This window comes from Sciurus carolinensis, unplaced genomic scaffold (genome assembly GCF_902686445.1).
Source record: "Sciurus carolinensis unplaced genomic scaffold, mSciCar1.2, whole genome shotgun sequence".
In the NCBI taxonomy this organism is placed as follows: Eukaryota; Metazoa; Chordata; class Mammalia; order Rodentia; family Sciuridae; genus Sciurus; species Sciurus carolinensis.
In genome coordinates this window covers 1225180-1249354 of record NW_025920131.1, presented here as the reverse complement: position 1 = coordinate 1249354, position 24175 = coordinate 1225180, and the positions used below count along the sequence as shown (strand labels likewise).

Here is a 24175-nt window from a genome sequence, read left to right as displayed (position 1 = left end):
ATTTTAACTTTGAAAATTAATCAGATGTCTCTACAAACACATTTGAATAATCCCATACATGTTAACTCTAATTCACTTATTTTGTAAAACCCAAGAATCAGACAAGTATCCTGAACAGTATTTGCTGTCTCTTTCCTTGAAGAAAAGTCTTAGAAACAATTGATATTAGACATTTTATTAACATCAATATTTATTAGCTTGACCACCTAGAGACTTGCGAGTTATTTTCAAAGACATTTTACTTTTAGTTTACCCAATTTGAATTGAACCTTTAAATCACGTGAATTAAAAGTATTTGGATCCATTTTTAAATTTTAATTTTAGGAGCGCTCAGTTTTGATACAGACAACACCAGACAGCACGACATACAAATAACACAAAATCAAAGGCCTTGTAACTTTATAGGTGAATCTCCATTGCAATGTAACAGATGTTCAAAAGCTGTAGTTGAATAAAAAAATAGAACTTATCAAAAAAATCATGAGCTCAAAAAATATATAGAATTAAAAAAAAAAACAAGAGTCCTGGAAAAATGATACGGCCGTTAATTACTTTAGTAAGGCACCATAAAATTTACTTTTGCTGGAGTTTAAGTAAGGCTCTTTTTTACCTTTTTTTCCTTGGGTTTGAGACTGGTCTCCTACTGAGTCTTTGGGCTTCTTTTATTTACATTTCAATGTAAGCCTTGACTGAGATCTGGAAGGATCTAACAGGTTTTAACAGAAACCTTGTGCCTAGGGCATTTTAGTCATTTCATTAGGACAGGTTGGATGTCAAAGAAAATTATGAGACCTTATTTTCCATTACTTTAGAGAATGAAGCTACTTTGCTAAGTTCCTCACTGAGATATGCCATTGGTTATTGAGTTGCCTATGGCTGTCTATCCAGGATTTATTTTCCCCTTTTGTGACAAACAGGTTAAATTTTGCTTCATAGGTAAGCTGAGGACAGGAGCTTGAAGTAAGGCCCCTTCCTGGGGCAGAATATTGTCCTATGGTGGCTATTTCCTGTAGTTGAACCTGTTGATGACAAATAAGCTTTATTTTTTTTGAGATCTTTTAATTCCTATTAGCTAAGAAGTTTAGGAGTTCTGCAATGGCCTTTTGATATTCCTCCTGGGTGGAGGCACATAAAGTATGTACTTTACTTACTGGAGAACAATCACAGAATGTTTTATCTCTGAATTTTGTTAAGTCCTTAGCTAAGGTTTGTCCAGAACAGGTGAGGGCCATCTAAATCCTGAGGCAATACTGTCTAGGTTAGTTGAGCTACAGTATCTGGTTTTTCAAAGGCAAACAAATTGCTATTCAGAGTCTAGCAAACAGGAAAAGCCATCTTTTAAATCTAACTTAGTAAACCAAGCAGCAGTTGGAATCCAAGATAAAAGTGTATGGATTAAGAACTACAGGGTGGGGGAAATTACTGCTTCATTATTCTAAGGTCTTGGACTAGACAGTTTGCTTTTTAACTCCTAAAATGGGTGAATTGCATGGGCTATTGCAAGGCATTGAAAGTTTCTATCAGTTTGAATGATCTTTAATAAGTCCTTTTTCTTGCCTATATGTTCCCTTTTCTTTCCTTTGATGTCTATTAAAAATGGAAGATGCAAGCTGGAGAAGATCATCTGAGGATTGACCAGGGCCACGTGCCAATTTTGAAATTTCCTCTAAATATTTGGGGCTGACTAAATGATAAATTTATACTTTAAAGTAGGTGGCCCTTTATGGATTCAGGATTCAGAGTGGTGTGCTTTCTTATTGCTTTCCTAAGTCTCTCCATGAAAATAGCAGGACTTTCGTGAAGGGCTGCATAATAGTTTTTTGGCATTCTACTCATTATTCGAATCCAGTTAGGATGGTTTCTGGGAACTGCCTGTTCTCTAGATGGTTAAAAGCATAATCTTCCAGGTGAAGTCAAATACCTGGCGTAAGTTTTGTAACATCTCAATATTTATTAGGATCCTCCAAAAGCCTCCTTAAATTTATTTTGCCTATCTTAAGTTGGGAGGGTTCCCTCAATTTTCCTCCCTTAGTGGGCGATTCCTTAAGGTTTTCTCCTCATGGTAGAGCTTATTGATGTCAAGCATGGTAACATATGAAAGGCATTTTTCTTGATCATTTGCAATTTAGCAGTATGCAGGCTAGTGGTGAACCTGGCAATACTGTTGAGAGAGAAGCCCTTCTGAGTTAGAAGTATTAGGGACGTCTCCTAACTTTGAGCTTCCTTACGGTCCAGAAAAACCCGTCTCTCACCACCTGGCTTTGTCAAAGTTATTTCTGGCCTTCTTCGGCAAAGTGCTAGGGTCCTAGTTTGCCCTGTACTAGAGACCCTGGGAGGATTCAGACTTAAGGGCATTACTGCTTTCCTCCCTGCCACTATAAATTCCTAATTATGAAAAACGATGACAAAAGTAAAAGTGTGCCTTTTGCCTATCTTTTGCCCTGTAAACTAAAGGAATCTCCGGAGGGTGAGGGGACATCTATTGGTTGTTAGGCGTATAACACCCTTTGCTTGGAGGGTCTCACGGGAGGGGTTTTTAAATGCCTCCCTCTTGCAGCTTAAAGAGAACACAGTGAGCACATTTAAGCATGGGAACAGTAATGGGGAGACTCTAGATGTCTAGACTAGTGAAGGCTAACTATGCGAACAAAGGGAACCTGGGCATTTTCATACTAATCATCCCAGGCCTTAATTCTACAGTCTGAATTCCTAATGTCTGACCGGCAAGGGAAGGGGAGCATCCAGGAGGGAGTGGATGTGTGGGAGGGAGTGTTGTGCACTGTGCGGCCCATACGGAGGCAAAGGTGATTGGCGCTTTCCCTCAGTGCCATTGTCTACCGATTACCCTGGATACCCCTCAGGGCTGTCGGGAGGGGAGTCCAGAGAAGGAACCTTTGGGGTCCACCCGAGAGTAGCCCGGCCGAGAACCCCGCAGTTGCTCCAACCCTTCCTCCACCTCCACGCATCCTGGGCAGATCAGGACTAGGGACACTGTGTACTTGCAGCAATTGCGCTCCGGGCCTGGACAGAAAAGTAGGAAACGGCTTCGGCACAGTCCAACATGCCTACAGAGCAGGGGATTGGAACTTGTCTGGGCTGGGAAACCTCTCACCCGAGTCTTAAGAATGGCAGCTGCACTAACTGCATTTAAGTAGCCGACGGGTGCCCATTTTGCCCTCCAAAAATAAAGAGACAGAAAGAAAGATGCACCTCAAACAGATGTGGGGTGTGTGGGGAGAGAAGCTTACTTACCTTGGCATAAATCTCGGTGGGACCTCCAAATCTGATACCGCCGTTTACCGGTGACGAGTTCTGCTTCTTCTAATGTTGAAGATTAAGCACTAGAGAAGCACGCCAAGGCAAGCATATTAAGCAGGTTATTTAAAGGGAATAATACAGACTTCTCCCGGCAGGGAGAAGGGGGCCGGCTGATGTTCAAAATCCCAAGAAGTGAGCACACCCTGCATCTTTATAGGTTAAAGTCTCTTTTGTTCTTCAGTTCTCTCTCCCCTTATCTCTCCTTCCTGCCTTTGTGACTAGGCCTGGTTTTGCATTAAGTGAGAAGCCATGGGCAGGTGGAGGGCCAAGGTAATTCAGGCAGATAAGGGCCCAGGGGGCATTAATTAGCAGCTCCTGTTTGCAGCCCTTGATAAAGGCAGGTAAATTTGGTAATCAATGGGCTCCGGAGATCTTTGACATTCCATTCTTCCAGGGACAGTCTCCAACTTCCAAAGGCAGATGGCTTCATGGCATTTCCTCGAATTGACCCGATTTTCTATTTCTACACTAACTACTGAAAAGACCCCTGTCCCACCAGCTCAGGCCTATTTTAAGAGAAAAGAAAAATTATTAACGGGGCATGTTAAAGGAATTTATCTGAAGATTTAGCTAAGAAAGAGGCAGGATAATTGGGAAAGTCAGAGCATGTCTGAACTAACAGGAGCTGATAAGCAGGAACTATAAAACTGTCCTGTAAAACTTCAGATACCAGATTCCTGACCAAGGACAGAGTAAATAGGATGAGATAACGAAGGACTGTAAATGGCAAAGTAAATTATGGCTTGTGAAGCATGGCATCTTAAGTTCTGAGCCGCTCTATCCTTAACAAGGTTCCTTCTCGGGTCAGCTCCCTAGCCTTCACAGATAAGGTGAGAGAAGTCTGAGTTTATACATTCTCTACCATTTTTACGACCCGTGCTGCGGGCAATTAGGGAAGCCTGTGTTTATGCAGGTGCGGAAGAGAGGGCTGCGGGCAATTTGGGGAAGCCTGTGTCTCCGCCTGTGTCTCTATCTTTCATTTCTCCCTCTCCAGTTAAAGTAAATTTATGGCTTTTCCAAGAATGTCTAAATGCTGGATTCAAAATAACCAATAAGAAATCTGTTGCTTACCGAGCACGCGAAACCTGCCCCTTTACCCTATAAAAAAAACTGTACCCCAAAGCCCGGTGTACCAGTTCACGGAGCTCCGGCTGAGGTTTTACTGAGCACCGAGGCGCCTGTGTAATCAATAAACTGCCTCTTGCTTTTGCAGCCAGTGATTACGTGAGTTCTTCCTTGGACAGGGGGTCTGAAGGTCTTTCATTTGGAGGTCCCACCGAGATTTCCCTTCGACACCCCAAGCCCCTGCCCGAGGAACGGCCAAATACTCTGGGAGGTAAGTTAAGCTGGCCAGCAGGGGGTTATTGTCTGTCTTTGTCTGTGTGTAGTTGCTTTGTCTTTTCGTTCTGAAGCGCAGCGATAGTACTTAGTAGGGAACGCGTTACCCATTAGTAGTTCTGGGCAGCCTGAGAAGGAGTTGACGAACTCTGACTTCTCCCCTGCCACCCTGGGAGACGTCCCAGGGTTTAGAATTTGGCCAAGAACTCCCCAGTTTGTTGGCACCTTAGAATACTTTCGGTTTGTGCTGAAAGCGTTTTGAATTTGAATACTTTCGGTGTGTGCTGAAAGCGCACAGCGTTAGTAATTTGTTTCTTGGCCGGAGGGGCTTACGCTCCGACGCCGCTTAGTACTTTCGGTCTGTACCGAAGAGGCGCAGCGTTGTAATCTGTTGTCTTGTCTGCATTCTCTTGTGCTTGTGCCTGTTTCTTAATTTCCTTTTACCAGCGAGACTGAAATGGGGCAATCCATGGTAACCCCCCTGAGTCTCACCCTCGACCATGGCAGATGTCCGGAACTGTGCCGGCAACTTGTCGGCTGAGGTCAAAAAGAAGAAGTGAGTAACCCTCTGCACTCTGAATGGCCAACCTTCAACGTAGGCTGGCCCAAAGAAGGGTCTTTGCGATTCTGTCGCATTTGAGTGACTCTCACATCTGAGCAGCTTTTGTGCTGCATTCTGGTGACTTGTCGTCTGGTTAACTCTTGGCCCCATTTGGGCATTGTGTTGCGCCTGGGCAACTCTTTGATATAATTGGAAATTGTTTGTTTTTATTGACAAAGTACCAGCTAGCCAATTTTTGATTTAGCGTGCTACGTGTCTGTCTGTTGTGTATTGTACTATATGGTCTTTACTCTTGCCTTCTATTAAATTCTTCATTGTGTTAATCCGATCTTAGGCTTAGGGATACTCATTGCAGGGTACTTTTACAGTCCTTCTCCTTGTTCCTGAGAGATTTGTTTACTCCAATCCCCTAGGCAGAGAGCTCAGCAGCTCCATTCCTCAAAAGTAGTGAGAAATGATGTTTTGTGATCTTCTGCATTCAAACCTACCTGATTTCTCAACCAGGAAAAAAAGGGTTAAAAGTCCTGGGTAATCCTCCCTCCCCCTTGCCTGGCCTTCCTGAAGCCTGCATTGGAATGTAAACTGCAGCAGTCTCAGCGGGAAGGGGCGGGTAACCTGAAGAAAAGAAAAAAAGGTGTCCGTTTTAAACTTCTGGGCTAGTACCCAGAACTAACTTATTTTCTAGGATTCTTCGTTTGTTTTGTTTTTCTTTAATGCTGTATTTTTGAGCTCATAATTTGATCCTGCATACCTAGGTTAATGATTTTTTTCTTTTTGATCAGTTCTATTTTTATTCAACTAGAGTTTTTGAACATCTGTTACATTGCAATGGAGATAAAGTTACAAGGCCTTTGATTTTGTGTTATTTGTATGTGTACTAATGTCATGTTTTGTCCGTATCAAAACTGAGCGCTCCTAAATTAAAATTTAAAAATGGATCCAAATACTTTTAATTCACATGATTTAAAGGTTCAATTCAAATTGGGTAAACTAATGAAAGTAAAATGTCTTTGAAAATAACTCACAAGTCCTAGGTGGTCAAGCAAAAAATATTGATGTTAATAAAATGTCTAGTATCAATTGCTCCTAGGACTTTTCTTCAACAAGAAAGAGACAGCAAATACTGTTCAGGACACTTGTCTGATTCTTGGTTTTTACAGAATAAGTGAATTAGAGTTAACATGTATGGATTACTCAAATGTGTTTGTTGGTGACATCTGATAATTTGCAAAATTAAATGCTCATTGTTAAATAACATCAGGTACTCTTAACTCCTCAAATTCCATGGGGTATCATACTTAAACCTTATTGGTGTTTCATAGGTTGGTAAATAAAAGGGTTTAAACTTGCTTTGTGTCATCACTAAACTAAAAACAAGGTTATTAAGAGTTATGTCCTAACAAATGGAATTCTATATACAAAGGGTCCCAAAAGTTTCAACTGTGTTTCAATTAGAGCACTAAAAACAACAAAATATTTAATCTTATTAAAATAGAGCAATTTATCTAAATTCAGAAATTTCATAAGAGTTGTTTCAGAATGTGAACAAAAAGGGGTCAACAGATAGGAAAGAAAAAATAAAAGGTTCTGGGTTTAAAAATATATTTAATAAAAAGAAAAAAAATGTTTCTGGGTAAGAAAGTTGTGTGTAAGTAAAGGGCAAGTTTCAACAAGTCTGTGTGTAACTAGTTGGTGATGTATGTGAAACAGCTAAAGCTATTTAAGGTTTTTCCTAAGGTGAAAATACTAATGTTCTGATATAAACCAAAGTTTAATCTACATGGTAAAATGACATGGTAAAATTGGCAAGGATTTCTTAGAAACACTAATTTACTCTTAACTTTGTGTCTATTAAGTTTTATTCTTTAGAACAATTAGTCTTAAAAATTGGGGTGTATACAATTATGGTTAAACAACTGTTAAAGTATTGTACTGTGTTACAGAGTATACATTTTTCTTAAGAAAACTAAATTGGTAAGATAAAAGTGTCAAGGTAATTGTGAAATGGTTTCTAGTTGTATATTAAATGTGTTCATATTTTCCAGGTATACAAGTTTTTAAAGCAGGAAATTTATCAAGCTGCTATTCTCCAGATTAAACTTGTCTGTAATGGTAATCTTAAACTTATAAGAGTAAATTTTAATGGGAATTTATTTCTATCATTTAATGTTCTATTATGGGACATATTATCAGTAAGGTATATGTAAAATTGGTTACTTATTTCACTGAGATAAAAATTTAAATGTAAATATATATCTAAGAGTTAGTGACAGCCTGATTTGTTTAAAGGTTCATATTGTAAAAGGTAAAAGCATTTTGCTACACAAAAGAAAAGCTAAAAGCTCTCTCAGCCTTTCTTTGATGATTCCTGTTTTGAATATAATGTTAGACTGTGTTAATAATGTTCATGGACCTAGAAATCAATATATATAAACTTCGTAAATTGACATTTAAGAAAGAGTATAATGCATTATAGCAAAAATGGGACAACAATGACTGAGATTGGGGTCCCTGACTTCATGACTGTAGCATGCCTGGTGCCTGGAAGTGTTCCTGTGTAGGAGCACAAGATGCCTAACTGCTGTGGCAGTAACCTCCCTGGGGAGGCTCTGTACAGGAGTCCTATCAGCTCTTACATTGATATCAGGCACACAGCTCTTGGGCAGAAAGAAGCTAGATAACCAGTGTTTCATCAGTTCCCTCTCTAGTTCCTGCCCCCTTACAGTAATTTGGACAGTGGACTTATTTGAGAGCTACACAGAGTTCCTAACATTGCACTTTGCAGTTGTGGCAAAAAGTTGCATAGATGGTCTAGTCTCTGTAACTCTCCTAAAAACAAAGAATAATGCTTACATAGTCTCTAAAATAATAAGACATGTATAAATGTTGCTAACATAACTCTTTAGATCTACATTTCCATCAGAGAATAGAGCTCCATCTGATCTCAGCTTAATCTTCAAAATCTGTGTTTATAAACCTTTATTTCTAATACTCCTTTGACCCTCACTGAACTTGAAAATTTGGTCATGCTGGTCATGGCAAAAGGGGCAAAAATTAGTTGTAGGATTAGAACACTTAAGATCTATAAGAGTCACGCCTTACCTGAGATAAGGCTCTGCCTCCCACCTTACTGCATGTTAGAGTGACTCCAAAATAAGTCAGACTTCAGCTTATTAAAGTTATAATCAAAAGATTGTTTTTGTTGTAAAATTACTATGATCTCAAATAGGGAATATAAGTGGTTCTCAGTCAAAATTCAAGATAGCTATTATACCAGCAGAATATATTTTTACTCTTGCTAATTTCATTTTGTAAAACTGTTACCTGTTAATGTTTTGCAGAAGTAGCTGCTTCAAGAACACGCAACCTAGGTAACTTGTGATAATAAGTCATCACCTAACAGATAGTGGTAAACAGATATCAGAACAGATAGTGGTAACTTCCAGAACTAATGCAGACTCCAGTTAGATAAAAGGGTAAATAACTGTAAAGTTATGAACATTAAAGTTAAAGCCCAGTACTTCACTTTATAACTGGTGAAACTGGCTTGCTGGATGATTAAGATCAAACTTAGAGATTGGAATTAAATACAGAAGGCAAGATAGGCCAGTATTTGAATCTTTTGCCCTCAGTCAGCCTGAACCCAGGGAATAAGAGGACTTCTCTAAGGAGTGCTGCAACTCTGGGTCACACAACCTCCTGATCAAGGAGATTGTTGAGACTAGAGGATGAAAAATCACTCAGTGCATCTGCTACAGAGGAGGGTCAGGAAAAGGGAGACATCCCTTAATGCTTCCAAAGGAAGTCACCTCATCAAGGAGACCCTGCCTAACCAATGGCACTGGAGGAGCTAAGAAGCTGCTCTTAAGTTCTCTACGAGTGGCCCCTGTGGGAAATCAGCTGACTCTAACAAGACAGGAACCAGGTCAATTTGACCAGCTTGATCTTGGACACCCAGCAAACAGTTAAAACCAAAATATAGCCATTCTTGGACATTTAAAAGAAATAATAGTTAAATGTAACTTCAGATGTACACTTGTATTAGCCCACTAGAATAAAGACTGGAAACTACAAATGAAAGAAAGATCCTTCAGCAAATGTGCCTGAAAACTCTCAGAGAAACTACCAGAAATTTTTAGTCAGTTAAGGCCTGCAGACCTTCCTAAGCTACAGAGGTAGACTTAATCTATGTTTGCTCGTATGATTACCTAGCCCTAAGTAACAGAAGTATAGAGCTCTCTACTAAACACAGGTTATACCAATAAAGGGATATTTTACAAAATCAGATGACTTAAGTAGCTTAACTATATTTTTTGGGATATCTATGACATTAAGAGTTAAATGTTGTGTTTACATTCCTGATAACCTGGACAATGTTAAAGTTCCCAAATAAAGGCCTTGTCCTTTCCAGCCTTTGCTAGGTCTAGTTATGGGAACAATTTCTCAGTTCTTCCACCTCCTGGTGAGAGATTGACTTCTGTCATTTTCATGATACTCAGTGGCATGCTCCAGATGCTGCAACATTTACTTTGTACTAATCTCATTTCAGTACTCATGTCTTTTTGTTCTTCTATCATAGAAGCACCCACCCCCAGATGACTTTACAACCTGCTCTTCCCAACCAGACTTCTACCTTGGACCCCTCGATTGACCCAATTTTTAAAAAAAAGGAACTCCAAACTGCTTGCCCCTCACTGCCCCCTTTCAGCTTCGAAGCAGCCAGAACGACCGCCGCCCCTTTTCCTTAAAGCAGTTGGAGTTCCTATAGCTAAAGCGGGGAATGAAGCCAGAATTAAGGACAGGTAGTTCGTGTAGAAATAGGAAATCGGGTCAATTCGAGGAAATGAAGCCATGAAGCCATCTGCCTTTGAAAATGTCAAGGATCTCCGGAGCCCATTGATTACCAAATTTACCTGCCTTTATCAAGGACTGCAAGCAAGAAGCTGCTAATTAATGCCCCTGGGCCCTTACCTGCCTGAATCACCTTGGCCCTCCCCTGCCCTTGGCTTCTCACTTAATGCAAAACCAGGCCTAGTCACGAAGGCAGGAAGAGAGGAAAGGTAAGGGGGAGAGAACTGAAGAACAAAGGAAACTTTGACCTATAGGGGATGTAGGGTGCACTCACTTCTTGGGACTTTTGGAATATCAGCCATGGCCCCCTTCTCCCTACCGGGAGAAGTCTGTATATTCCCTTTAAACAATCCAAACTATGGTCCTTACTCAACAGTACCAAATGATTAAGCAAACTGATAACCGAGGCAGGATGGACAAATGGATATAAGATTCTTCCATGATAAAGAAAAAGGGGGGAATGAAAAGACCCCTGTCCACCAGCTCAGGCCTATTTTAAGAGAAAAAGAAAAATTATTAATGGGGCATGTAAGGAATTTATCTGAAGATTTAGCTAAGAAAGAGGCAGGATAATTGGGAAAGTCAGAGCATGTCTGAACTAACAGGAGCTGATAAGCAGGAACTAAAAACTGTCCTGTAAAACTTCAGATACCAGATTCCTGACCAAGGACAGAGTAAATAGGATGAGATAACGAAGGACTGTAAATGGCAAAGTAAATTATGGCTTGTGAAGCATGGCATCTTAAGTTCTGAGCTGCTCTATCCTTAACAAGGTTCCTTCTCGGGTCAGCTCCCCTAGCCTTCACAGATAAGGTGAGAGAAGTCTGAGTTTATACATTCTTTACCATTTTTTACGACCCATGCTGCGGGCAATTAGGGAAAGCCTGTGTTTATGCAGGTGCGGAAGAGAGGGGCTGCGGGCAATTTGGGGAAGCCTGGTCTCTGCCTGTGTCTCTATCTTTCATCCCCCTCTCCAGTTAAAGTAAATTTATGGCTTCTCCAAGAATATCTAAATGCTGGATTCAAAATAAAACCAATAAGAAATCTGTTGCTTACCGAGCACGCGAAACCTGCCCCTTTACCCTATAAAAAACCTGTACCCCAAAGCCCGGTGTGCCAGTTCACCGGAGCTCCGGCTGAGGTTTTACTGAGCACCTGCAGGCGCCTGTGTAATCAATAAATGCCTCTTGCTTTTGCAGCCGTGATTACGTGAGTTCTTCCTTGGACAGGGGGTCTGAGGGTCTTTCATTACCTGCCTTAATTCTGGCTTCATTACCACGGCATAGCCACTGCTGGCATGCTTTGCCTGCCCAGCTGCCTACTCTGTTCAGTCGTCCAGAACTGGAGAAACAGCCCCTCCCAGTTTATGGGCCCAGTTTGTTTTTCCTGCAGGCTGACTGAGTGATCGGATTTGGTCCCATATCTTAATAATCTTCAGAACTGAGGTTCATGATCGACTCTCCGAGTGGGCATTTCATCTTTGATCTACTGTGGTTCCCTTCATGTCAGACACCTTGTTCCCAGTGGGAAGTGACCTTGCCACCAAGCAGGAGCTCTGCCTCCAGCAGGGCTGACTTCCCACAGGGCCTGAAGGGCAGCATGGTGTGAGGAGCCTGGTCCCAGGGCCACTCTGGTCCTCTGTGGTGTGAAGACAGTCTGTCTCGCACATTGCAGGTACCTGATTCACAGTTCCAAGACACTTCCTGGCCTTGATTTGCATTTTTAAGGTTCTAAAGAGGTTAAGGGTTTCCATTGTTTGGTTTCTTTAGTCTAAATTATTGGGGATTCTTCTTCCCATTCCCCCTTTATAAGGCAGATAACCTTTTTAATATTTATTGATTCTATTTTTTGCTTGCCACTTAGTTCATCCCTATTCAAATTTAACAAACATTTTACTTTACTTTTCTTCTTCCTGCTTTTAAAAAAGCACTTTGCTTTCAGTCCACTTGGATTTATTTCAAAATAACACGGGAGACAGTTGTTTCCTTCCAGATTCTTAGCTAGTTTGCTAAAACCATTTATCAGACTACTCACATCCAGTCAGTGTATTTTGCTTCATAAGTTTTTTAAAACGTGTGTGCACGCGATGCTTGAGGGCCATCATCTCGATGCTGGCCCTTCATTTCCGCATCAATACCACACTGTTTAATTACCATTGAACATTGCCCCCACACGTTGGTTTGTCCTCCTGCATTGTCCTGTGCTGGTGGTAGCAGCGTAGTGGCGTTGGCCATTACTGAGTGCAGATTTGTCCGGCTGGAGGCTCCATCCTCAGAACACTGCCTCCGTGTTTTCTGTTTTACTGAGGCCTTCCTGGTGGCACAGTGTCTGCCAGGCAGAGATGTCCTGAGCTATGGAATTGAGGCCGCTTGGAGGTCATGTGGGGTGACGGGGACTGTGCGAGGGGCCCTGTTGATGTGGAGGACATGGTTGTTTTCCAGACGCCTCCTTCCTGTGGCCTCAGTGGTGTTCCTGTCTTCCTTCTTTAGCATCTTTCCTGGGGAGGCTGTTTGCAGGGCTCTGAGCAGCATGGTATCCTCTGCAGGCCCTACAGGCAAGCAGATTTAACTCCCTTGAAATGCACGTCCCACCAAGGTGTGGCACCTTGGGGAGCTGAACCCCCAGCTGGGATTGTAGCTGAACTTCTCTTGTCCCAGCCACTTGCCAGTTGTCACCACCTCCCTGTAGTGGACAGTCTGTTCTCCCCACTCCAGGTGGTTTCTAATAAAGAGAAGGACAGCCAGCGGCAGAGATAAGAGCTTTTCTCCAAAGTTCAAATAGTGGTAAAATTTTTACTAGCATATGAAACTTTTTGAAAACAGTTTGAATGCTGCTGGCAGTGAGGACAGCAGTCCCTGCACCTGTGGTCAGGTCTGCTGCCCAGCGGGCTGCTGGCTGAGCGTGCTCCATAAGGTGGTGCTCACACATGTTCTGTCCTGGAGAGCAGTTCTTCATAGTGAGAGGGGTTTCTTGGACACAGTTCCTGGTTCCTGGGAAGGTGTGCAGGTGTGTGGCACATGGGTGTGGCTGGGGCCTTGGAGGGGCTCCTCTTGTTGGACTCCAGGACTTCTCGCGGTGCTCTCAGTGGGGGCGGCCACCTGGAGAAAGTGCACACCTGCCTTGCAGCAGTCAGGCAGCCTGAAGGAGCTCTGCTCTGCGGGCCTCCTTAGAGGGGTGGTTCTGGTCATCCTGGAGCATTGGGGTGACAGCAACAGTGCCTGGCAGGGACCCTCCACAGCTGGGTCTATATTTGCCAGGGAGAGGGGCCAGAGTGGCTGTTGATCCATCCCAGGGTTTCATAGCCCAAGCCTCCAGGCTGATCATCAGGGCCTGTGTCACAGGAGGGGTTCTTTATGGTGCCACTCTGCCTGTCAACTGGCAGCTCTCCCAGCCAAGAACCTGTGTTGTGGGTTTGGCAATGGTGTGCATGGGACCCTGAGGGGGCATGTAGGACATCCAGGGGAAGCCTCGGCCTGGCTACAGGCCCTGACAGGGACACTGGGGTGCTGTGGAGCACCCTCTGCTGCTGGGCCTGGATGGGAGCGCCCAGTGCTAGTCTAGACCTCTTGGAGCAAGACTCAGAGTTGGAGTCAAGAGGCCAGCATTGCCGTGGCTCAGCCTTGCTGTCTCCTATCTTTAAAACTGAGGTATTGGGGTGCCCTTTATTTTCTGAGTACACGTAAGCATAAGGTGTGGTCACTGTTGGAACCATTGTGAGGAATAAAATACTGCAAGAAGCCAGGGCTTGGGGACCAAGTGCTTGGTGCTGCAGGCTCCTAGGTCACCCTTCTCATGAGCCTGCATGTGAGGACAGCCTGTGGCATGCAGGGCCCTGTGAGTAGTGTGGCCCGGTGAAGAGTGAGTGTCTCCGTCCCCAGGTGGTTTCCTGCAGAGGCCTCGGACCCAGAGTGTGTGTCATCGATGAGATTGGGAAGATGGAGCTCTTCAGCCAGTCCTTCATCCAGGCTGTGCACCAGACTCTGTCCTCACCAGCGACCATCATCCTGGGCACCATTCCAGCCCCAAAAGGAAAGCCGATGGCCCTTGTGGAGGAGATACGGGGCAAGGCCTGACATGAAGGTGTTCAGCATGAGTGTACCCTGTCTGCAGGTGCCCTGCCCTCACCTGCTCCTCTGCCCCCCATGTTCCCCTATGCTGCAGTGTCACCGAGTCGGATCTTAGGGGTTTAGAATGACACCATCCTCCACACGCTGATGCATCTTGGGAGCCCCTGAGTGTCCCAGCCTGCTGCCCTCCTCGGTCCCACCCATGCCTCTGCATCTTCTCTGCTGCCCTCCTCTGTGCCCACAAGTGCCCTTGGCAAGCTCCACTCATGCCGCCCCCACCCAAGTTAAAAGCTTCCCAGAGGCAGGTGGCAAGTGCAGGGTGCGGGGTCTCAGCAGGTTGGAGCAGAGCAAGCACCTGCCTCACTGGTTGAAAGGTCCCCTGGCATGCTGGCCCTGCTGGGATGTTGCCACCAGTGCATCCTGTGTGTGGCAGTGAAGGACTGTGGTGGGATTGGACCAGCCAGATCTGGGAGGTGTGTGCAACTCCTTCAGGGGTGCACTCCCTTGGCTGGTGCGACTGAGCACCTACTCTATGCAGGGCACTGTTCACATCGTGGTGGGTCTGTTCCCCAGGAGCGTGGGACCGAGTGCCACATGTGCAGGCAGGCACAGGAAGTGGTTCCAGCTGCTGCCGAGGGCTGGGAAGAGGCCTGGCAGTGTGGCGGGTGGCCTGGTGGTGGGCAGTGCTCAAGGGAGGTCTGTCCCAGGAGGTGATGTCTGAGTGAGGCTAAAAAGGTGCGAAGGCCGAGTCCTCATGTCAGTGGCCTCAGAGCCAAGTGCCACCACCTGCCCCTCTGTACACTGCCTCCGAGGTAGAGGTTCATGATGACAGTGTCTGTGGACATGGAGGCAGTGGTGCTGGAGGAGCAGGAGATGGCGCTTCCATGCTGGAAGGCTGGCTTTGTGGTGTTAGCACCAGGGACCGGAAGTCAAGTGAGGTTAGGGGAGCTGAGGGCCATGTCCAGAAGTACATGCTGTGTCTCAAGATGAGGCCACATCCCTGCTCCAGAGGGGAGACTGTCCTCCAACAGGGCAGTAGTTGCTCCTAGTGGGGCACAGAAGGCATCAGCTCTGAGAGAGCTCAGAGAGGGGGCTGCACACCCCACTCTTCTCCAGTCACCCTAGCATCGTGGGTGTGACCCTTGTGGTCCTGGCTTAAAAATGAGGACCCTCATGTCCTTACCAGCAGACTGAGCTGTTGGCTGATGTGTGTCTTGGGTCCTTCTTATCCCCAGAGACAGTGGATGTCTGCATCTGTCTGAGAGTGGCCTCTGTCCACAGCATCCTGGAGCAGGCACCTGTGAGGAGACCTGACCGGGAGGCAGGCAGGGCCAGGGAGAGGGGGTCTGAGGAGAGGGGTGGGGAGGATCCACAACTCCTGAAGGAACAAGAGAAGGCAGCCAGCTCCAGGCCCCAGGTGGAGCTGCACAGCCCTGCCTGGCTGAGTGAGCTCCAGGGGGGGGGCATGCCACCCAGTCAGTGCCACTTGTGGTCGCGATGTGCCAGGCAAGCAGCTAGTGGATGACAGACTCGGCCACAGGTCACTTGTCCTGATAGCCGTGTGCTGCAGCTGGAATGAAGAGGCCAGCAGATATGGACTTCCAACCATGGTGCTGGAGTCAAGGTGGAACTGGACCCAGCATCCTGTGTTGCCTCAGTGACCATCACAGGCCCTGGAAGCAAATGAAGAACTGAAAGTCTCAGGGTGAAAGTTTCAGCAAAATAGAGACAATAGAAAATCACAGGAAAATTTTACAATGGGAAGTACAGTAACCAAATTAAAACGTTAATCTCTGGGCCCACCTTCTGAGGATGACAGAAGAAAGAACTAGCAGACTCGAATACAGAGCAGCAGGCAGAATAAAATGTCAAGAACGAGCCCTGGGGACAGGTGGAAACAGTAGCCCAAATCTCTCCATGTTTGCTAAAGACATAAACCTACAGATTCCAAAACCTGCTGTGAACCACACTGGGTAAACAAAGAAATCCGTGCCAAGAACCTCAGAACCAGACCTGTGGGCTCTGACTCGAGTCCTGAGAGCTGCGTGGGAGAAGTGGCACCTGACTGTCGACGCACCAATGTGTGAGTGGAGATGCCCATTGGCTCAGGGCCCCAGTGTTGGAGCGGCATTCCAGCACCCAGAGGACTCCGTCCAGGTAAAGATCTGTCAGGAGCACAGGGGCAGGAGCACCGTGCGGAGGTCGAGCTGCATGCTGTGGCAGCATCTCAAGCTCCTGAGGTCATGTTTGACAGGTAAGGCAGGAATGGTGACACTCAGATGTGTAGGTAGACAAAGAAAGACAGTCTCCAGAAGGAAGGTATCTTCGCATTCTGCTGCCCAGAGACGGGGCAGGGGAGCTGCTGTGGACTGGCTCTCCCCGACTTAGTGAGCCTGGCACTGCTCCCTGCCCCATGAGGTGGGCACCCCTGCCAACTGGATGTGGGATGTGTCCAGCCGTGGCTGGGTAGAAGGGAAGGTGGACAGGCCTCTGGAGTGGGCAGAAGGCCTCTCTACATGAAGCTTGAGCACAGGCTGAGGCAGGAGGAGGAGCAGGCTAGTGGAGCTGGATGAGAGTTTGTCTCCGGTGGCTGCTGTTGAGTTCAGAGGGAACTTGGCCATTGCATGCTATTGTTCTGAGAGAGAAGTCACCAACTTGGTCTTCTGCCTTCTTGTCGACATCACAGCATTGGTGAGGTTCTGAGCCACGTCACATCCTCTGCAGTGGGAGCTCGTGGTGTGATGAGCCTGGCATAGCCTGGTGCCTCACATCCTGGCTGCAGGGGGTGCTGTCTGGCATCCAGGCTGCAATGCTGCCTGTCCTGCCCCAGAATGCTCCTGCCTCTGCCCCCTGCTGTCCTCCCTTGGCTCCAGCAGAAGCTGAACTGCCGATGTCAGCCATCATCCCACCTTGGTCTGCCCAGGTGCTTCCCTGACCTGCTGGGTGCTGCTGCAGCTCCTGGTCCTGCTGGTTCTGACTGGAGGCCTTCCAGACCACAGGAGAGTCTTGGAGGCGTGGGAACTGCCATGGCTTGTGTACTGACCGTGGCCTTCCTGAGGTATACTGCTCTTTCAGAACATTGCCATATTTTTTTTCATGACTTCTAAAGCCTATTGCTCTCTAAATATACACCGAGAACTGTTTTGTTTTGAACTTATTTCAGTATTTGGCTCACGGAAGCTAATTGTGAAAACAGTAGGTAACGGCCATGTTGATGCCTTGGAGGCAAAATGAGAAAGCTTTTGTGGGTCATTACTGGAAAGGGGTATGTGTACTTTTCCTAGTTTTCTAATTAACTGGACAGAGCAGACTGGCAGGCTAGGGGTGTGTGTGGGGTGCTAGGTGCACAGACTGCCCCTTGCAGCGTGTGGCAGGGCAGGATCCATCCATGCCTGCAGCCGGGGCACTGGCATGTCAGTGGGGTGCAGACTGTTCTGTGACTCAAGTCTCAGATGTTATTTGATTTTTCTGTTTTATAAAATGTTAATATAACCAAAAGCTACTTTAATAATAAGAATTCAGAGCCCTTTAAACTTGCTTCTTCCACAAAGCCATTTTATTCTTTCAGTTCTCACTTTTGGGTTGTAGGATGTAAGCGTACTAGATGCTAGGTCCCAGCTTCTTTCTATTTGGAAGTTTTTAGACCTCCTTCTCTTCTGCTATGTATTTTAGACAAACAGGACATAAACTGTTTTCTTCTTAGCAGGAATTCAATACTGTCCCCGGTTCCCACACCTTTGTTCTTTGGATGCAAACCAGGGCCGGGGCTCATTCGCCAACTGCTGGATACTACAAGATCAGAAGTCAATGGCAGTGGGTTCTTTTTGCAGAATTGAGAAGCAAATCCTGAAATTCACATTAAAATACAAAGGGCCCACCAGAATAATCTGCAAAATGGACAGTGTTGGAGTACTCACACTTTCTGATTTTAAAATTTACTCCACAGTAGTTGAGACTGTAGTACTGGTGTCAGGGTGCACATGTAAACCATTGGAAGAGAGTGGAAGTTCAAAATAGACTTGTGTCGATGACCACTTGATTTGCCATAGGGACCTGGGCAGGGTAATGGGAAAAGAGCAGTGTTTTCTACAAATGTAGCGGAAAACTGAATATCCACATGCAAAAGAAAAGTTGGACCCTTCCTTCACACTGTGCACAAAATTAACTAAAATGGTTTATAGATTTAAATATAAGAGGAAAATCTATAGAACTCTTGGCAGAAAATATAGGCGTAAGTCTTTGTGAACAGCAATGGGCAAAGCCTGCTATGAAAGAACACCCAGAACTCAGACAGCAAAGGAAAAATAGATAAGTGGCCACACCAAAACCCTAAACTTTGTGCTTCAAAGGACCCAGCAAGAGTAGGAAAGAGCACACAGAGGGGAGAAGATGATGGCAAATTATGTATCAGATGAGTCCGAATCCTAGAAACAATGATGACTTTAAGAACTCAACAATAAAGTAAAAATAAACCCATAAAAATAGACAGAGACTCTGAATGGGTATTTCTCACAGAAGCTATACAGGTGACCAGTAAGCCCATGAAAGGCCATGCAGTGTCAGGGGTGGCTGGGAAGGCACCCCTTGGGGTGCCTGCAATGACTGAAAAAAGAAATGGAAGATGGTGGGTGTTGGTACCCTCACACCTGCTGGTGGGACCTCAGTGGTGCCGAAACTGGAAAACAGGTGCAGTCCTCAAAAATTAAATTTGAGTCACTCTGAAAACCAGCATTCCACTCCAAGATATTTACCCAGAAGAATGGAAAATATGTTCACAAAAACCTTCAATGAACGATCACAGCACCATTAGGCCAGAACTTGGGAATCACCCCAATTTTGCGAAGGGATAAAAGAAATGTTACCTTCATACAGTGGGTGTTATTGGCAACACAAAGAACTGAAGTACAATGGTTTCACTGTACAAATGTGTGAAAGTGTCACCTCATGCCGAGTGAAAGAAGCCAGGCACAGATCACATACCTGTGATTCCACTTGCAGAGAATGTCCAGGAGAGGCAACATTACTGAGAGAGCAGATAGGTGGTTGCCAGGGCCGGGGAGGGCAGAAGGGGTAACTGGAAGGGGCTTCTGTTTGTGATGAAAATGTTCTGGTATTAGAGTGGTGAGGATTGCAAACTCTGAATGTACGCAGTGCTGGGGATTGAACCCAGGGCCCGGTGTGAGGCAAGCACTCTGCCAACTGAGCTATATTCCCAGCCCTAGAATACTCTTGAGGTGAATTCTATGATATATGAATTACATCTCCATAAAACCACCCCCCTCACACACATACACACAGAAATCAGTAGAAGAGCCAAGTGAGAAGTGGCACCACTCCCCTCTCTAGAAGACTTGGTCACCACTTAGACATTGACCCACATCCCTTTCCAACATGGCAGAGAGCCCCACGTGGGGAGAAGCATGGTGCCAGCTGGGGTGGCTTCTTCTCACAAAGCCACTCATCTAATCCTGGTTGCCTCCTGAAGACCCCACCCCCACATGCCATGCACTGAGGGATCAGGCTTCCAACACATGAACCTCTGGGGGACACAGTCACTCAGAGCAGGCCTGCTGGGGCCAAATGCTCCTCCTCTCAGCTGCCAGCACTGACCTCTGCAGGCTCCAGTGCACCCTCCCTCATACCAGGAGGCTTTGCTCATATCCCACTCTGTCCAGGTGCCCTTCCCCATTGACCACCTGTCAGGGTCGTCCAGGTGCACCCAGCTGTGGAAACCTTTCCAAGCCCTGTTGCCTCCCACCCAGGCCCTTCTACCTCTCTGGACCCTTCCTGGGAGTCTTGGACCTCCCCATCCTTGTTCATGCTACTCTCCCCTAGTCTGCCACCTCCATGAGTCAGTCCTTTCTGTGGTGTCCCACCCTCGGCCCTGTGCCCATGAGTGTGGGGGCCAGGGGAGGCACAGTATCAGGAAGCATCAGCCCTGCCCTTTCCCTGGGCCTCTGCCCCTTTTGTTTGGCAGATGGTGAGGGAAGAACTGATCACAGGGGCAGGGACCGGGATTGCTTCCTGTGCTTGCTTGTTGGATGTCCTTGTGTTGTAAGGGTACTGCCTATGGAGAACACGCTGGGTCAGGAGGCCAAGTTAAGGTCTGCACCTTGTCACCCTTGCTTCTCTGGCTCAGCCCCCTCCTCCTCCAGGTGAGCCAGGCCCTTGCAGCACTTGGGTCCTTCAAGCCCCTGGCGCCAAGTAGATGTACTGACCTTGGGTCTCTGTCCCTGGGTCTCAGTCATTTGCTGCTCTGGTGGCTGCTTCTGCTCCAGGTTGACTGTCCATCTGCCCTACCCCCTCCCTGCCTTCCTTACAGCTCTTGGTTCACACTCTTCCTGAGTCAGGATCCATCAGCACTCAAAGCGCTGTCCTATCTTTTTATTTATTTATTTAGGCACCAGGGATGGAACCCAGGGGTGCTTAACCACTGAGCCACATCCCCACCCTTCTTATTTTTTATTTTGAGACAGGATCTTACTAAGTTGCTGAGGCCGACTTTGAACTTGGATCCTCCTGCCTCAGCCTCCCGAGCTGCTGGGATTGCAGGTGGGCGCCACCTCACCTGGCTTGTTGTCCCTTGGGCTGTCTCTGCAGAGCTAAGGTGGGACTGGAGACACCTGTCCTGTCTCAGACCTCCTGCTGGCCTCCCAACCTTCCCAGCTCTCAGGGTGAAGGAAAGGAGGGAGGTCTGAGGCCTGCTCCCTCCTTCCTCCCACAGGTCACCAAGGGGAACAGAAACCGCCTTCTACGGATGTTGGCCTGGGTGCAGAGCTGCGGGAATAGATGGCTGGCCTGCGGTGCTGCCCTGTGGAGGTGCCCAGCGGAGCACAGCCTCCAGCCCTGCCTCCAGCTGCGTGCCTTCACACATCTGGACCCTGTGGCCAGGGAGGCTGACAGCTGCTTCCATAAACATTTGGCAAGTCCAGGTGGCCTTGTGCTGACCAGCAGTCCCTCATGGCCTGCTGTGCTCAGGGCTTTCTGTTCATTTCCTTTCGGTCGTGTGTGTGGCCAGGTAAAGCAGGAACTGAGCAGAGGTACTCAGTCCCTGGAATTTGTCCCCTTTGAAGTTTGTCCTTGTGTGACTGGTGGACAGTGAGTTCACTGCCTGTCGATTTGCATGTCATGGAAATTAAACCTCTCTCCTGGCTTCTGTCTCCAGCACTGAATTGTTATTCCTCAGAAAGCCATTGGGGTTCCCTCCCCACCTCTTGTGTATCTTTGTTAGTTGCTTAATAAAATTAAATAAAATGTGTGTTTCAAACACACGAGTCCTTGTGTGGGTGGCCTTTGGAGCGTCCTGCCACCTGCCACTCAGACTGAAGGGCAGCAAGGCCTCGGCCCAGGTTCCTTCAGAGCCCTGCCTAGGCAGTGGGCTTGGGTGCATTTTTTTAACCTTTTTGAGCCTTGTTTCTTTTCCAGGAAAAGGCAATGGCTGTCCTCAAAGCAGGTGGTGAGACTGCAAAGGGAACTGTCCTCAGCACTGGGCTGTGCAGTCGAGAGGAAGGCTGCAGAAGTCTGGGTCAGCCCCAGCAGAGTGCGCAGAAGAAGGAGGCAGGAAAGCCTGGGCACCCTGGGATTCAAAGACAACTGGTACTGGAGTGACAGCTCTGTGTTTGTAGGTCACTTTGGGTAATGATGATGAGTTTTCAGGCTTTTTAGCAACTAGCATCAGCTACAGAATCACTGGCATAAAGGCGGCATGTCCCTGCTCTGTGACTGACAGGTCTGTGCATGTGCAGACAGGTGTCTGAGGGGCGCTGGGCAATGCTGAAGCCCAGGCCTGAGCACGACCAGGGCCTGCAGCCAGGGGAAGGCCCACATCGGCACTCCTTCCTGGGCAGCTTTCAAACTTGACCTGGATGTGCCTGCTTGAGGGGTCGCAGCAGGAGGCCTGCTGGCCTGGGGATACTCCCTCACAAAGGGCCTCCTGCCCAGGGGGAGGAGGGGCTGTCTCCACTGACCCTGCCCTGCTGCCCTGCATCAGGGTGTCCACCAGGCTGGCTGACTGCAGCCACAGTCACCAGGACAAGGACACTGACCAGTGTGGGTTATGGCCTTCAGTGGGCCAGGATGGCCACCACCAAGCCTGGGAACCTAACCTGCCCAAAACTGTGAGGACATCAAGCCCTGCAGGGGCCCCGCCAATCCAGGAGAGTGTGGTGGAGGGAGGCAGGCAGATGTCCCTGCTGTGTCTCCTGGACCCTGCACCAGACCTGGGCTGCTGCCCAGCTGAAGCAGGACCCTACATGCAGTGCCTTCTAGGGCCTCTGGGCAGCAGTGGCATGTGCACAGGGTTCCCTGGGCTCCCAAGTAGTGTTATGGGGTGCAATTTAAGAACAGACGATCACCACTGAGAAGTCCAAATTTGAGAGTCTTTATTAAGCTGGCCAGCTGACTGTCTCACACAATATTCCAAAAAGTGGCTATTGGGAGAACAGCCCCGACCATAGGGTTGTAGGGGGTTTCTTATACCAAAAATCCCATCAATCGTAAGTGTCTGTTGCTATAATTTGAAATTACAAACTAACATCATGAATCATCAACAGAGGGAGAAGTGGGTCAAAATGACCCTTACCGAGGTACAAACTAAAGAATGTCTACTAACATCCACACAATCACTGTTTACATGGACATTGTTTAGGAGCAATAGGAATCAAAAGAGAGCAATTCTTTACTACATAGGAGTTGCTATTGTATTATTAACATGCACACCAAGTAACTGATGGATGGGTACAGAGGCGGGGTGTTCCCATGGGAGAAACTATTTCCTACATACTTGGAGTCTCAGAGCAACATGGAGGTCTGTTTAGTCATTTTCCCTTATGGTCTGGCCTATAACATTCTCATGGAGTCAGATCTGTCAGCCCATCACAGTAGGAACATGTCCCCTCTGCACTTGTCCCTCAGAGCTCTGTCCTCAGGGTGACTGTTGGCTGAACTCTGCTTTTGTCTTAAATTAGGAAACTGATGAAACCTGCTTCAAAATAGATGGAATGACCTTGGGGTTCATGCTTGTGGTGGCAGGGGTGTTGCTCTGCCTGAGTGTGGAGCTGGCTCCATGGCCTGGCCGTGGGCACCGGGACCAGATGTGAGGGGGATCTGGGCCTGAGTGGCTCTGGAGCATGTGCCCTTTCCAGCACGCCTTGCGTGCCTCTGTCAGGCCTTCTGTGGGTTTAGTATGCACATGCCCCAAACCTCACAGGCAACATGTAGCTGTGATGCTGTGGCAAGTCCTGCCATGATTCCTTTATTGCCATGTCTGAGAATGCTCAGGGGCATGTGGGAGATGTCGTACAATCCCTGTCACCAGCCAAGGACCTGAGAAGGGGCACCAGCAGTCCAGCAGCCGGACTGGGTCTTAAGGAGAAATGCCCTCCGGGGTACACAGAACAGATGCGGTGCTGCTCGTGTGAAGAATTTCGGCTGCATGAGAGGCTGGTGGGATGCAGAGCAGATTGGGGAAGGCTTGCTGCCCCATGCCCTCCTCTCCCTGGCAGCCCTGGCTGGTCACTCCATGCCAGGCTTAGAGATGGACTCCTCTTAGCTCTGACTTGGGGAGGAGAGGACGAGTCTTTAAAACTGGCCAACATGGAGAGGTTCCCTGTAAGGTCGCAAGTTCAGTTGTTCACCCCAACCCCACCCCAAGTCCCAGGGAGCTGGTGATGGCAGGACGCCTTGCCCCCCCCTTCTCTTTTGCCTTGGCAGGGCCACATCCAGGAGGACTGGCCCTGTGTGCTGATGAGCGGATGGGAAGGGAGCCCAGGGCCGAGGCACAAGCAGGTCTATGTGCAGCAAGGCACCTGTGTCAGGGGTCCGAGAGGCATTCACCAGACGGGAGCCTCAACAAGGTCCAGGAGGGAGCCGTCCTTCTCAGCATGAGGGACATATTTTAGAAATGGCAGCAGACTCAGCAAAACTCAAGCACCAGATGCAAAAATAACTGTAAATAATTTAATTCCCAAAACAAAGACCTGTGCAAGTGGCGATGTGGTGGGGCATGTGGGTTAAGTGCGGGCGGGGGCAGGCATGTGGC

General features: G+C 47.1%; 1 protein-coding gene across 1 annotated transcript in view; it reads left to right on the top strand.

The window, feature by feature from the left end:
• Nucleotides 1-5156: 5156 nt before the first annotated feature.
• Nucleotides 5157-24175, top strand: part of LOC124974102 (cancer-related nucleoside-triphosphatase-like) — a 67179-nt gene continuing 48160 nt past the window's right edge. The window contains exons 1-2 of the mRNA XM_047537634.1: nucleotides 5157-5212; nucleotides 13962-14131. Of these exons, the coding sequence (XP_047393590.1) occupies nucleotides 5157-5212; nucleotides 13962-14131 (226 nt within the window). The remainder of the gene's footprint in view (nucleotides 5213-13961; nucleotides 14132-24175) is intronic.